The 13,932-nt window shown below is 42.5% G+C and overlaps 1 protein-coding gene across 2 annotated transcripts in view; it reads right to left on the bottom strand.

The window, feature by feature from the left end:
* Positions 1 to 5,830: 5,830 nt before the first annotated feature.
* Positions 5,831 to 13,932, bottom strand: part of KDR (kinase insert domain receptor) — a 44,721-nt gene continuing 36,619 nt past the window's right edge. Inside the window, exons 28-30 of one of the 2 annotated variants that reach the window (XM_061145936.1) lie at positions 10,345 to 10,444; positions 9,762 to 9,847; positions 5,831 to 7,739 (exon numbers count right to left, since the gene is read on the bottom strand). In XM_061145936.1, the coding sequence (XP_061001919.1) occupies positions 7,517 to 7,739; positions 9,762 to 9,847; positions 10,345 to 10,444 (409 nt within the window). In that variant the 3' untranslated portion in view covers positions 5,831 to 7,516. The remainder of the gene's footprint in view (positions 7,740 to 9,761; positions 9,848 to 10,344; positions 10,445 to 13,932) is intronic. The other variant, XM_061145937.1, reaches the window with a different exon arrangement.

The following is a 13,932-nucleotide window of genomic DNA, read 5'->3' as shown; positions in this document are numbered from 1 at the left end:
ACATCATTTAATCCTCATCAGGCTGAGGAAAGGAAGGCTCAAAGCAGTTAAGTAATTTGCACGAGACCACACAGCTAGGAGGTAACACACTTTCTTCCCTCTGGCAATCAGATGTTTCTGGTAACACTCAGCTTTTACATTTAGTCAGAATGAATTTAATTATAGATAAAGCTGCCTGAAAGATGGGAATCCTGAAGGCAACCATGTATTAACTAAGACAGTCTTCTCCTGGCGGCTCAGTGGTAACAAATCCATCTGCCAATGCGGCAGACACAGGTTCAGTCCCTGGTCTAGGAAGAGCCCACATGCTGCGGGATAACTAAGCCTATGAGCCACCACCACTGAGCCGTGAGCTGGGAAATGCACCTCCTGAGCCCAGGTGCTGCCGCCCCGGAAGCCCACGGGCCCAGGAGCCTGTGCTCTGCGACAGGAGAAGCCCAAGCACCTCAACTAGAGAAAAGCTCGTGCAGCTGCAAAGACCCAACAGCCAAAAATAAATACAATTCTATTTAAAAAGCCAAGACACTTAAAGGCACCAGACTACCTTCGCTTGCATCTTTTATTTGGTTTTGATTTATCAGAAGACAAGTCAGTGCACTGCCTTCCATCAGGAGAAAGGATTCCATCCTGATTCCCATCCCAAATATGAGCATGTCCTCAAGATATAAGTAGACAAGATCTAATCCTGGCATGATCTTGCCTCCTGGGGCTTCAAATTTTAACTGCCAGTCTTCACTTGTAACCTGGTGATGGTCGCACCTCACACAAGGGCCATAACAAGGATTTAATGAGGTAGTATAAGTGGAATGAATAGGTCAATGCTTGGCATATGGTAGACAATCAACGATCAAGGTTATTTCTCTTTCAGGCTACTCGGGTCTGAATGACTGCAGAGCTAATTGAAATGTTTATCACCATGAAACAGAGAAACATAATGAAAGTGGAATCTATAGTATATGTTTATCTAAAAACTCTGTTAAACTTGCTCTAATATATATGTCAACTGAAATTAATACTTATTGGTACTTCCTTTTTAAGTGAACATTGCTAATTCTGTAAGTTCTGACTCAGGAATGGTTTCTGGGATGACATCTTCTTGTCTTGTTCATCAGTCAAAGAAGCAATAAGCTCTCCTGCAGTGCAGAAAACTACAAGAGTGAAAGCTGGGCAGAACGATGAAATTTACTGATAAATGCGGTGATAAGGGAAGAATGAGGATCTTTTTCTCTGTCTTCATGACAGGTCCTCAAGGCAATTTGCCAACCATATTAGACAGCAGCGGGGGGGTGGGGGGGGTGGGGGGGGGTGGAATGGTACAGAAATGTATCATGATCTATTCACAGTGACTGAACTAAAAGAAAATTCTATTTCTATTGACTTCAAGTATATGCTGCTTAAAAGATTCTCAAGCTGGTTTATACAGGAGCACACTTTGATTTGTAAAACAGATATATTTATGAAATGTTGCACCTTACCTGATAGTATTTTGAAATACCCAAGGGGAAGTCATTATATACAGCAGTCCCTACTGAAGAATTCCAAGTAAAACTAATGGCAATGATGGAATTTACTCTTTCTGACTTCGAATGTTCACCAACTGGAAAAGTTTAAAGTGTGGAAGAGTAGTATAAAGGTCAAACAATGTTACTTATGACAAAACAAAAGATTCCTTTTGTGTTGCCATACAATGCCTGCCAACATGGAATTCTTCTGAATGCATTATCAGCATCTCCTCTTGCTATATAAGTGAAATGCAAATTTTTCAACTTGAGGTGAACCAGACCAAGAAAAGCCTCATTCCCTTCAACCTGCTGTCAAAGGGCTTCTTATCTGATTTTTGCCATGAGCATTCTGACTCTAAAGTCAGGTTAAGTACCCCCACAGTAGAATCTATGTATTATAAAACCTAGAAATGTCCTTGAACTCAGATCTTTGTTCAAAAATGACTGAAAGAAGAATGAGCCAATAATGAGAAATATGCTTAATTGGTTAAAGGGATACCCTAAGAATATGTAGAGAATTCTGGGATAAGATTGAAATTCCTCCTTTCCAGGGTTCTGCTAATAACTTTTAACTCAAGCAGCTAAGAAGATAGTTCTGACCACTAACTGTAAAGGTGCCTGGCACATAGTAAATGCCTAACAAACATTTGTAGAAACCATCAATGAGCTCCTTTAATGTCTCCTATATGGGCTTGCCGCCCCATCTACACTGTGATGCTTATATCTTGCTTTAGAGTCTCTATTAATTAAACCGGTTAATATTAATAAACTCTTTTCAACAAGGTATCTGGCACAATGTAGCATTTTTAAAGTACAGTTAAATACAAACAAACAAATATTACTTGCTTAAAATTGAGTATTAAGGGCTGAGTCTTTGGTCCTGATTTCTCTGGAAGGCCTGCTTTGCCACTACAGGCTGCCACTTTTCTCATTAGCTTAGGCAATGAAGGTGGAATGCTGTTGCCCACTCTGCATCCAGCCTGAATTCTCAACATTGGGTCCAGGCTTTCATAAGTCCATTTCTGCTCTTTCTGTGACAATGAACGGAATGTTTTCAATCCCCTTTGTCATGATAAGTCATTTTGGCTTAAGGAGATTCCCTATGCAAAGCACCAGGCTCCCTTGAAATCTCTCTCCCTGACAATGGCTCAGAGGGTTCTTGATGAGTCATTTCTTACCCCACATCCTGTGAAAGGCACATGGGATCAGAGTCAGTCAGTGCTACTATCCTTCCCACTGAAGAACTCAATCCCCTTTCCAGGATTTATTCCCCCCCAAACATTACTCCTTGAAGAAAGGAGAGGACAGAGAGCAAGGAATGGGACAGACTGGAGCAGAGGTCAGCTTCTCACTCCCTGCCTTTTTCTTTCTGGAGTGCATCTAAAAGTCGAGAGCTTCAAACAATTCCAGTACGGGGGTACACGATCACCAGTTACTAGCAAGTATGCTGTCATAGGTTCTAAAGTATTTAGTATATACAAAACGTGAGACTAACATAAAAAAATCAAACCATATGGTTTCATTCTTTTATTTTTAAACCAAAAACTACGAATGAAACTGCTGAATGTAATGCTGTTCTACAGTGTCAAGGAATTACAGAAAGGTCATATGCTGTGTTGTGAAAAAAAAATCTAAGATACAATTTGATGTCTTCTCATTAACATTCACTCGTCACATATCTGTCACAGTTTACTGTAACCCTCGTCTTATCAATAGTCTTCCTTAGAGTAAGTCTTTCCTAATTCAGAGCTCTTTCTTATCTCTGAGTCAGACCTCAGCTGAGTCTGTTATGTTCTACCACTTCAGCTCCAGAACTTCAGGCTAACCTGACTGTTATATTTCTCTCCAAGTTGCTACTTCAGATTTCTCTTCTTCTTTCCATTCTGATCAAAACCAGAGTAAATGTCTTTAGCTTACCTTTTTAATCTCTATTACGTAGGAGCATTCTGTAACTTTCCCCCCAAAACATCAGGCTTAAAATTACTTTCACAAAGACTGCCCAGATTTTCACTTATGTCTAAACCCTTTTGTGGGAGAGACTCATGTAGAAAACACAATTTTATAAAAAACAGATTGGAAGCCCCTTTAATCTGTGCTCGCTCCTTACCTGAAAGCCTGGGCATGATATGCCTACTGCCCCTACGGGACAAGGGCACACAAATGTGAAAAGTTGTATATTAAGAGCTACTCTCTGATTATATGCCAATTAAAAAAAAATAGAGAAATTTGTTTTTCAAAAGGAGCTACTCCCTGAAAGGCATTAGCTTTCTGGGTTTGCTACATTTTACAATCAGGGTAATAAATATCTGAGTGGGACCTAAGACATACTAGGGGAGACAGGAAAACTGGGCTGCTACAAAGTGGCGGGTTATAGAGTTTTACTTTTCTTCTTTCATTGAAACAAAGGAATACGCATTGATAAGAAAAGCTACTCTATGGGTAATGAACTTAAACCCCCCACCACTCTCCTCTCTCCTGTGGTGTGTTTGGGGAGAAAGGCTGCTGGTGGTGGGGGAGGTGGGAAGGTTGAGAGGCGAGGAAGTTTAGCGGGAAGAGAGAAGCAGAAGGCGAAAGGACAGGGGGTTTGAGAGGAGGGAGGAGAACAAAGCAAGTCAAGGGGGAAAACGAGAGCGGCCAGGAGCCGAGGGGAGACAGTGTGGCCTCACCTAAAACACACCAAATGTCTCCAGTGAAAATTTAGAAAATGAGGCCATGCAGGAAGCACTCTTAAAAGCTACAAGGTTCTTTTCAATACAGGGGCAAATGAGGAGAGAAAAGGAGCTAAGAACAAGGGGCATGGGAAACCGAAGGAAGAAGGGGAGGGCTAAACCTCCCTCCGAATTATTCTGTCTGAGGTGCTGACAGCATTTCTTTATGAAGTGCGAAGTTTCAACTGAATCCAAACCCCTGGCATTGGAAACAATGCCAGGGGCTGCTTATGAGAAACAAAATCTTTTTCTTAAAATGAAGAAAATTCTGTTTTTTTGTGAGGTCTTCTCCATCTTGAATAGCCTAGACTCTCCTTCCATTCATTTACCGGACAACGTTGTAACAATGGGAAAGACAAGACCAGACCTGACCTACAGTTTAGCATAGGTCTCAGAAGACCCTGCCTCACTAACTCCAGCCAATGGCTCAATCTCTGAGTGCAGTGCCCAGGAGCCACACAAACCTGGAACTGCCCTCCTTTCCATCATAAAGTTGTGCAGAACGTCTGAGTGAAATGATAGGGTATGAAAAATGGTGCAGTGTGTATTTCCCCAACCACAGGGGAAAAGAGGTGTATTTAATAAATGACGCTGCTACAACTGCTTGAAGAGAACAAAGCTAGATCCCTATCTCGGTCCATCATTGGTGCTGTTCAGTAGCTAAGTCAGGTCCAACTCTTTGTGACCCCAAGGATGGCAGCACGCCAGGCTCCCCTGTCCTTCAAGTCTCCTGGGGCTTGCTCAAATTCATGTCCGTGGAGTCGACGATGCTACCTAACCATCCCATCCTCACTCCCAAATCCCCAAAGGATTTCAATGTAATAAAAGAAAAAAGACAATTTAGAATTTTGCATTCTTTTAGAATTGGGAAGATCTTCCTCAATTTGATTTTAAAAACTTAGAAGACATTTAAAAATATACATAGGCATATCTTTTGACTATATAATCATTTTAAAATCTTTTATGAAAAAAATCCCACAAAGAATAGGACTACCCTTCAGGGCCAATAATCTTTAGATAACGCTACTCACTGAATTCAAGCAAAAGTAATCACTCAAAATGGCAGTGTTGGAGCAGAGGTTCTGATGCTCTAAGGATGGGGTGTGTGAGTCGCTCAGTTGTGTCCGACTCTGCGACCCCACGGACTGTAGTCCACCAGTCTCCTCTGTTCGTGGAGTTTCCAGGCAAGAATACTGGAGAGGGCTGCCCTTCCCTCCTCCAGGGGATCTTCCCGACCCAGGGATCAAACCCATGTCTCCTGCATCGCAGGCAGATTTTTACTGTCTGCGCCACCAGGGAAGCCCCGTAAGGACAGAGTAAAGCGTTACTGAAAACTATAAGTATGCTCCATGCTTCCCGGCACTGCTGGGTCTGGTCACCTGTCTCAGATATCTTGATCCCTGATTTTCACGGTTGGCTGTTCTGAGAGGCCACGGGGGTTACTAGAGAGCCAGAAATTCTGTTAGAGTACTAATCACATATCTCTCAGTCCATGTTTTAAGAATCTCAAAAGTGCTCGGAATTTAACAAGAGTATGTGTGTGTGTGAATTATTTGTGCTATGAAGAAGGGGGGGAGAAGCAATTATACCTCAAGCCAGAAATATTCACCCTCAAGACAGTTGTGAGAGTATTATACCATTGTATTTTTTTAAACTAAGAATACATTTGTTTATAAAGTATATAAGCATTTTATGAAAACATCCTTTATAAGAAGAGTAAGAGAACAAGCAAAAATAAAAAGCAGCCACAAGAAATGCTGTCTGAATGTCCCGCCTCCATTTCTGAAGTGAGAGAAATGATGGGTATGGTGATGCAACCCTGCAAAGGATTCCTTCAAGTTTTTCACTTTTTTTTTTTTTTTAATAAAATGGCATCAATTACTAAAAGCATTATGACCTTTGTTATGCTACATAATACTGATATGAAATGTGAATAGTACAAAGTTCATTATATATAATATAAGGTTTTAATATATTACATTTGTTTCTACATAAACAGACTATAAATATATGTGCCATAGCATGTTTTATAGTCATTGCTCCCAGCCTCTCATACTATGGTACCAAACAGAAAATACATCTTTTTTAAAAAGAAAAGAACAAGGGCAGAACCAGTAGAAAGAGCTTTACATGTTAAAAGTCTAAGTAACACAATAGGTATTGTTATAACTTGGGCTACAAGGTAATTTTGAAATCTGGCTAAGAATTACTCAGAGAGTGAACAAACCAAATCATATTTTACTAGGGCATAGAGGTCAAATGACGAGAATGCTGACTGGCTGGGAGCGGGGCGGTGGGGAAGGGACAGTCAGGAAAACACTGAAGGGAAGGGGGAACACACGGACAGGGGAGAAGGAATAAGAGTGTAAAATCCTTCCTGAAGCTTTGACACCGCAGCTCCACACCGAATCTACTGCGTTCAGGCTCAGACAGAGAGGTGGGTGTCCATCCAGAAGAAACCAGAAGCTGGTTCACACAGTCAGAAATCCTCAACGTGACAGGGAGCCTCCATCTGAGTGTCCTTTTCTGTGGCATCCTGAGTAAAGGATCAGCCTCGAGACAAGAAGCCAGAGCTGCATCATTTCCTTCCTGGGGCTTGGCCAGGAGACACGTAAGAGAACGGAAGGAACTCTCATCAGGAGTCGGAAACAGCACAAGGAACTCTCATTTAGCCCAAATGGGAAGAGCACGCAACCTTCTAAAACCAGTCACCTTGTCTGAAGCCTTTATATTTCCCCACAAACCCTATGTCCACCACCTCCACCAGAGCCAACACAACACATGCGCAGGTTCCAGGGCGCCCCCAAAGCAAGTCAGCATCTTCCTTTCCATCAGTCCAAACCCCACAGGTAAGATGTGGCTCCAACAAGCAAAGCTTCCTAGATGGATTTAGCTCTAAAGGTCTTTCCTGTCTTCAACACCTAAAGCACTTCCATTGCCCGGTTTCTCTCCTAGTTTTAGGAGATGTCCGCTCCCCAGGCACTGCTGCTTCTCTGAGGGTGAAGTCATTTCTTCAACTTCTTTTGCTGCAACCCCTGGGGCAACCCAGGGTAGGGCACATCCACCGTGCTTTTTAAATGAATGAAAAAAAGAATAAGGTCAACATGGGAAGAAGACACAAACACATTCTTGGGTCACAAGCATCTCAGGAAATGCCTAGGGGACTGGCTCCCTGCAGTCTGAGGTCCTTTTTTTGAAATGAAAATCAAACGTGGCTACTTCCTGGTGGTGGAGAGAACAACACTTGAAAATCGGAGCAGCACCTCTCGTGTGATTTCCAGGACTGGGGGACGCGGGTGTCTCCTTTTAAACCGGAGGAGAGCTCAGTGTGGTCCCAGAGTCAGGCTGGAGAATCGGAGCTGCACTGCCGACCTGCGGCCCAATCTCCATCAGCTTTAAAAGTTCAGCCTCCTCGCTGGAGTACACAGTGGTGTCCGTGTCGTCAGAATGATACCCCGACTGGTAGCCGCTCGTCTGGTTTGAGCCTTCGGATGCCACAGACTCCTTGCTTTTGCTGGGCATCAGTCCACTGCGGAAGAGATGGCATCCAAATAAGTTGGCAGAGAGAAGGCAGTTCTTGTGCATCTTATCCTAACCCCATCCCCTACCCGCTGTGGGCTGTCAGTTTCCTGGAGACGCGGCCCATCCCTCCCGTTTGTTAATCAACATAGCACGCTTACTCAGACAATGTCTATTTTCAGGTACTAAGATGAAATCTGAGTTTCAGATAAGTCCTCTTATTCGGGTCCAAGACTTTCAAGCCTGAGATGAGATGAGATGAAAGGATTATGCAAAGGCTCCAACCAATGGAACCTTTTTATGGCCTTGCAGACTGACAAGTTTGTGTACAAGAAAAGGAGCCAAAGGGACTCTTTCATGACGTGGGAGGAAACTGGGATGCTCTGAAAGTCCAGGGGTACTTGTCATACACTGCCAAGTAGGGGATCACAAGGCCCGTGCATGGTGTTAATAAAATTCTTGAGCAACTTTAAACTTTAGTAAGCTGAAGTGTGTGTGTACAATCAAGCTAGACATGTCAAAAACTGCTTTTTACTCATCAAAACCACATTCTTTGGAAGCATGGAGGACGGGATCACTCGGCAGCAACGAGAGAATGTTTTCAATGGTGTGGAATTGTGACCAACGGTAATCATGTCAAAGCTTAGAAAAAAGCTTAAAAGGCCTTTTGTAGCTGGGTGTAGGCTGTGTGGAGCTTAAGTCATTCTGAAGTACAGTGATTTTTTCCCCCTTACTAGGTGTTTTACCAATCTATGCATGTTACAAACCAAAAGAAAAAAGGATTTTATTAACTCTATGTTCATATATGGTTTAAAAGTTATTTCAAATAACTAGAAATGCATCTTTTCTTTCAATCCAACCTCAACAAAATGGACTTAGTGTCTCAGACAATGGAATGGTACATAGTCATTGCTAAGCAAATAAAATACTTTGAATCAGTGAATAAAACATATAATTGGCTCTCACAATTTCTCATCATGGGCCTAGGGCAAATGAGAAAACTGCACAATGGCACATTTTAATTTTTTTTTTCTTAACATGAGCATCACTCAATAATGCAAGGGGGCTCCCATTTTATCCAACAGTTAGATTGTAAGTAGATCAAAATCTTCTCAATTCATACCTAGAGTGAAACTGTCACCAAATAAATAACCATTTTGCATCCCACTACTCTTATAAATATAGAGATTCTTATTTATTTCTTAAGTTAAAAGCAGGTGGTGGTGGTGTAGTCATTAAGTCATGTCCAGCTCTTGCAACCCCAAAGACTATAGCCTGCCAGGCTCTTCTGTCCATGAGATTTTCTAGGCAAGAATACTGGAGTGGGTTGCCATTTCTTTCTCCAGGGCATCTTCCAGACCCAGGGATCGAACCCAGGTTTCCTGCACTGTAAGCAGATTCTTTACTGATTGAATTACCAGGGAAGCTAAAGGACGCCAACTGTAAAAGCAAGTACGTCTATTCAAAGCAACTACAAACTCCTATAGAACTATGTGGAAGACATTATATTCAAAATCAAATTCACTGTTTTCCCCACAATTAAATACTCAATAATTCAGCCAACAGTATTTAAATATCCTAAGCAAGTAGACAGTGGTTTACTTATATATCATACTTCTTAAGGACAGGTGCACCCATTTCTGTTCAGGTTTGAAAATTCTTCACTATAGAGTCCACAAAGATTTTAACTATCTCAAAAGTTTTATTAAAGATCAAGCCAATGACCTCTTTGTCACTTAGCCAATATCACACAAACCACTGACCACAGCAAATATGCTCATAAATTCCTTAGTATACATAAAATCTGGTAAAAAAAAAAAAAAAAAACAACCACCAAATCCTCTTATTTCAGATTCTTTTTAGACTTGCCAGGTAATGTGCTTGTTTCTGTTCTTTATTACTTAGGTTGATGCAAATTTGCCTAACAGATAAAGATACAAAAAAAGGAAAACTCTGCACTTATGCTCAAAGTCCTAAGTTCCTTCCAAAAATTCTCCTTGAAATTTGTCTTTTCTATTTGGCTGAACCTTACCTAAAAGGTGGGGCTAACTTGGTTCTGTCTTCCAGGGTTTTCAGCTCTTCAGATGCAAGAACCATCCCACTGTCGGTCTGGCTGTCCTTTTTAAGAGACAATGAGATGGCACAGTTGATTGAGTGTATATACTGACCAATCACTTAATCAAACTGATTTCCTAACCCATCTCTGAGACAGCATTTCCATGTTCTTCAGGGAGAGGTAAAGGTATTATAGCCAGAAACTGTACTGGCTATGAGAGGAAGCAATTGCTTCCCCAAGAGACCCAGGCCTGGAAGAAGAGAGGAATTTAGGAAGAAGCTAAGGAGACCCATTTCTATCCCTCTTTCCACAGTAATATCATTTACACTTCAGTGGAATTGGGCATGAAGCTCAGTTGTCTTGAACCTTAACCAGGGGCTTCACTTATGGAAAAAACAAGGCCCAATAAGTTCCATTGCTATAATGACCCCAAGACACATACCCACAAGGGCAGCCTCATAATGAGGCTCCAAGACTCTAATGCTTAGGCTAATATTTGTCTAGCTAATGTTTCATCTTTGGTATTATTTCTAAGACTATTTTTAAAAGATGTACTTACATCTGGGATGACTTTTACTTCTGGTTCTTCCAACGGGATATCTTCAAATGTTTTTACACTGACGGGCCGGCTCTTTCGCTTACTGTTCTGCAGATACTGACTGCAAAAGAACAAATATTTATATTTTAGTGGTGGTATAGTTGACTGCAGATTCCACAAGTGATACCTAAGTTCATTATCTCTGAACCACAAGTTTAATAGCGACCTTCAAAACATCCTCTGGAAAAAGAAAAACAAAACAAAAATCTTTCTCTGCTAGCACACACCAAAGGCTTAATTTCCTGTGAAAGTCCATTTAAAAGTATAATATAACAGAGGGGCCTAGATGAGCCCCCTTTCCTTTGAATCTTACTTCTGAGGTCCAGGGCTGGACTGAAGACAATAATAGCAGACTCAGTGGTCAGCTGCCTACTACTTGACTTCCTGATTGCCTGCGATTCCTCCACTAAGCTCTCAGCATATCGCTGAGTGTTTCACATCTTTCTGGCCATCTTCTAGGCAAGTTATCTAGACAACGTCCACAGAGCAACCATTCCATGAAAGATGGGCAGAGGAAACACTCCCAGATTTCACTGGGTTCAGTAAAAGATGCTGAACCCAACAGACTCTGGAAACCACCTTCTCCTGCTATATGTAATACAGGTTTAATGGGTAGAGGTAGGCTGAATCTCATGAGCTCTTATTTTTGGCCCACAGAGTTGGGGCTGTAGTTTGAGAATCATGAGATATTCCGTCTATTCCCAAGTATACCATGGACTACACAGACTTGGGAAAGCCACGAATATATTTCTATGTCCCTGTTTCCCCATCTTTAAGATGTACAGGCCAAAGCTTTCCTTCCCTCACTCGCAAAGATATCTGGAGGATGAATGAGGTGATCAGTGGTGGGTGGTAAAGATCTTAGAAAGAGTTATGATCCACCAACCAAAGCTTGTTTTCCTCCTTTGAATTCCAAAGACTACCAGTTTCTTTCAAGAGTCCAGAGGACAGAACCTGTCAGACAGCACATCACCTGTCCCTTAGGGATGCTTCTTCCCCTACCATGTGACTTTGGATGAGTCTGAGTGATTTTGTGAAAACCCAAGTGGAGAGAAGCAGTCTTTTTCATAGGAAGGGACAGCAAACTCAGTCTTCACTTGAACCCCACTGTACTTCCCACCCTAGCAGCCTTCTAGATATATTGCATATTCCTTGTGTTTTCTGTGACCAAGTGGAGAGAGGACTCAATTGGGCAAAGGAGGAGAATGGAAACCAAGTCTTCCCCCCCACCCCTGCCCGAGGAGGCTGGTTCTTCCTCTACAAAGAGAGAATGAGGTTCACCAGTGACAGCCTCACTCAGGGAACCCCACAGGAAAGAGGACACGATGTATTAAAAATAAGGAGACTGAAAAGCTTACTTCTCCTAAATCCAGTCCCGAAAAGTGGTAGTTCTACCAAATTACTGGTACCATCGTCAATCATTCATTCATTCACTTCAGGAACCCTCTATTGAGACGCCCATGTGCCAGGCGCTGTGTCAAATGATCCTCAACCACTGTCTCATGGCACCTCCATGGTACCTCTCTAGGTGGGTCTCATTAGCCCAACTTCAGATGTGGAACTAAGACATAGAAAGGTTAAGGAACTTGTCCAAAATCACTTAACTAGACTACCTGGATTATCATCCTGAGGGTAATGAGCAGCCACTGAAGAATTTTAAGCATGAGATTGACAAAGTCAGATACACCCTTTAGAAAGATGACTCTGGGTTCAGGAAGGTAAGACCAGAAATCATGAGATCAATTAGGGATCTGTTCCACTTATCTAGGAGAAGGAAGGGCAGCTTGACCAAAAGGTGATGTCCACAGGTCTGGAGAAGTAGACAGATTCCAGAGGTATTTGGGTTGTAGCATCAAGTAGAGTTGGTGAGCTTGGGCAGTAATGCAGCTGCCTTAGAAAGGCCACTTTCTTGATTTCTGAGCCCAATAATTCCAAACATTGCTCAGCCAGTTCCAGTTGACAAGGCATTTTCATATACATTGTTGCATCTGTTCTTAACAAATCTACACAGTAGGTTTTTCTTATTTCTTATTTGGAAAAGAGGAAGTGATGGCTTAGGGAGGAAATAACTAGAATTGGAGCTCAAACTTAGGTTTCTAGAGCCCATGCAGGGTTGTTTTTGTTTGTTTTGACCTCACTCCACATTGATACCCTTGGAATAGCATTAGGAAGGAGAAGGGAGAAGAGGGCAGTGGATATGACTGTTCAGTTCTTCATTAAGCACCTGATATGCATGCAGCCCTGCTCACTTCCATGTGTGCATTGAGCGTGCAGTGATGTGGGGTGGAGGAGGGGGAATGTGGGCTGTGAGACAGACAAAAGGTGAAGAAAGGACAGGTTCATTTCAAGCAGTCTAGTATCAGAGCCAATTTCAGGAACATCTAGCCAGCAGGCTGTCCCTGGCATCAATCTACAAGGAGCATTTATATCATCACTAGCAATTAACCAAAATGAGAGAAAAAAAAAAAGTATGTGCCAGAACCTTTCTCTGGGAGAGAACTGAAAAGAAATCTTTGCTAAGCCGCTTGGAGTGGGAGGTGAAACTCCCCGGGGGAAACAGTGGAGCAACCGCAGATGGTCCCCAAACTACCCTGTAAGGAAGATGAGCCCAATTAAGATGTGTTTTCTTGCAGGAAGCATGCAAACTGGGGGCCGGAGCTGATCTATAGGGAAATTAGAGAAAGCAGAGTCTAGACACTAGTGGTCCTTCCTCCTCACCCTTCCCCCACATGCCTCTCAGCCTCTTCTCTAAATAAATGCTGAACAAATATTTTTAAAAATAGTTAATGGGGCAAAAAATCAGGAGGTTGGCTCCCACAGGGATGTCTCTGTCCTGCTCTATTTATAACACAATGAAATTGAAAATTATAAGCAGGAAGCAAGTGAGAAAGACACCTCGGCTCTCCTTGACTGGCAACATGAAGATAAGAGAACAAGTCCCCTGAGAGGTGCCCCAACCTCTCCTCTTGCTCCCCAGGGAAGCAGAACCACAAGCGAGCATCGAAATGAAGTGTGCTGTGTGTAGACTCCTGGACTGCCTCGCTTTTAACCTAAATGATTAGAATGTGACTGCGGTGTCTTATTTTTAGAAAAGGGAAAAAGGTGGAGGGGGTTGAGTGGGGATGCAGACAAGAGATTCCAATTTCCATTTTATTTTTCAAATTATGGCTGGATAAAAGAGAAACTGGACTGCAAAGACCAATTCAAAAGGCACAGACAGCAAATAGCAGCCAGGCCTGCGCTGGGAGTGTGGTGTCACATTTGTCCACGCTTCTGGGGATAAATGTTAGCAGCCCTACTTTAGATCCAGCATCGCATTTGGCACTTCCATCACACATACATGACTTCATCAACCCTCGGCACCATATGCAAAGCGCCCAAGTGAGCCAAGAGGCTGCCGGCTGGGTCCTCACCCCACCTGGTCACAGAAAACCCAAGGAACACAGCTCATGATCAAATAGCTTTCTGATCAAGCAGAAGGCAACAGTGTTGCAGGAATAATTACCACACCAGAAGGCCAGTTAAACTTGAACTAGGACTTTTTAAACA

The sequence above is a fragment of the Dama dama genome, chromosome 6 (genome assembly GCF_033118175.1).
Source record: "Dama dama isolate Ldn47 chromosome 6, ASM3311817v1, whole genome shotgun sequence".
NCBI classification, from domain to species: Eukaryota; Metazoa; Chordata; class Mammalia; order Artiodactyla; family Cervidae; genus Dama; species Dama dama.
This window is presented reverse-complemented; position numbering and strand designations above follow the sequence as displayed.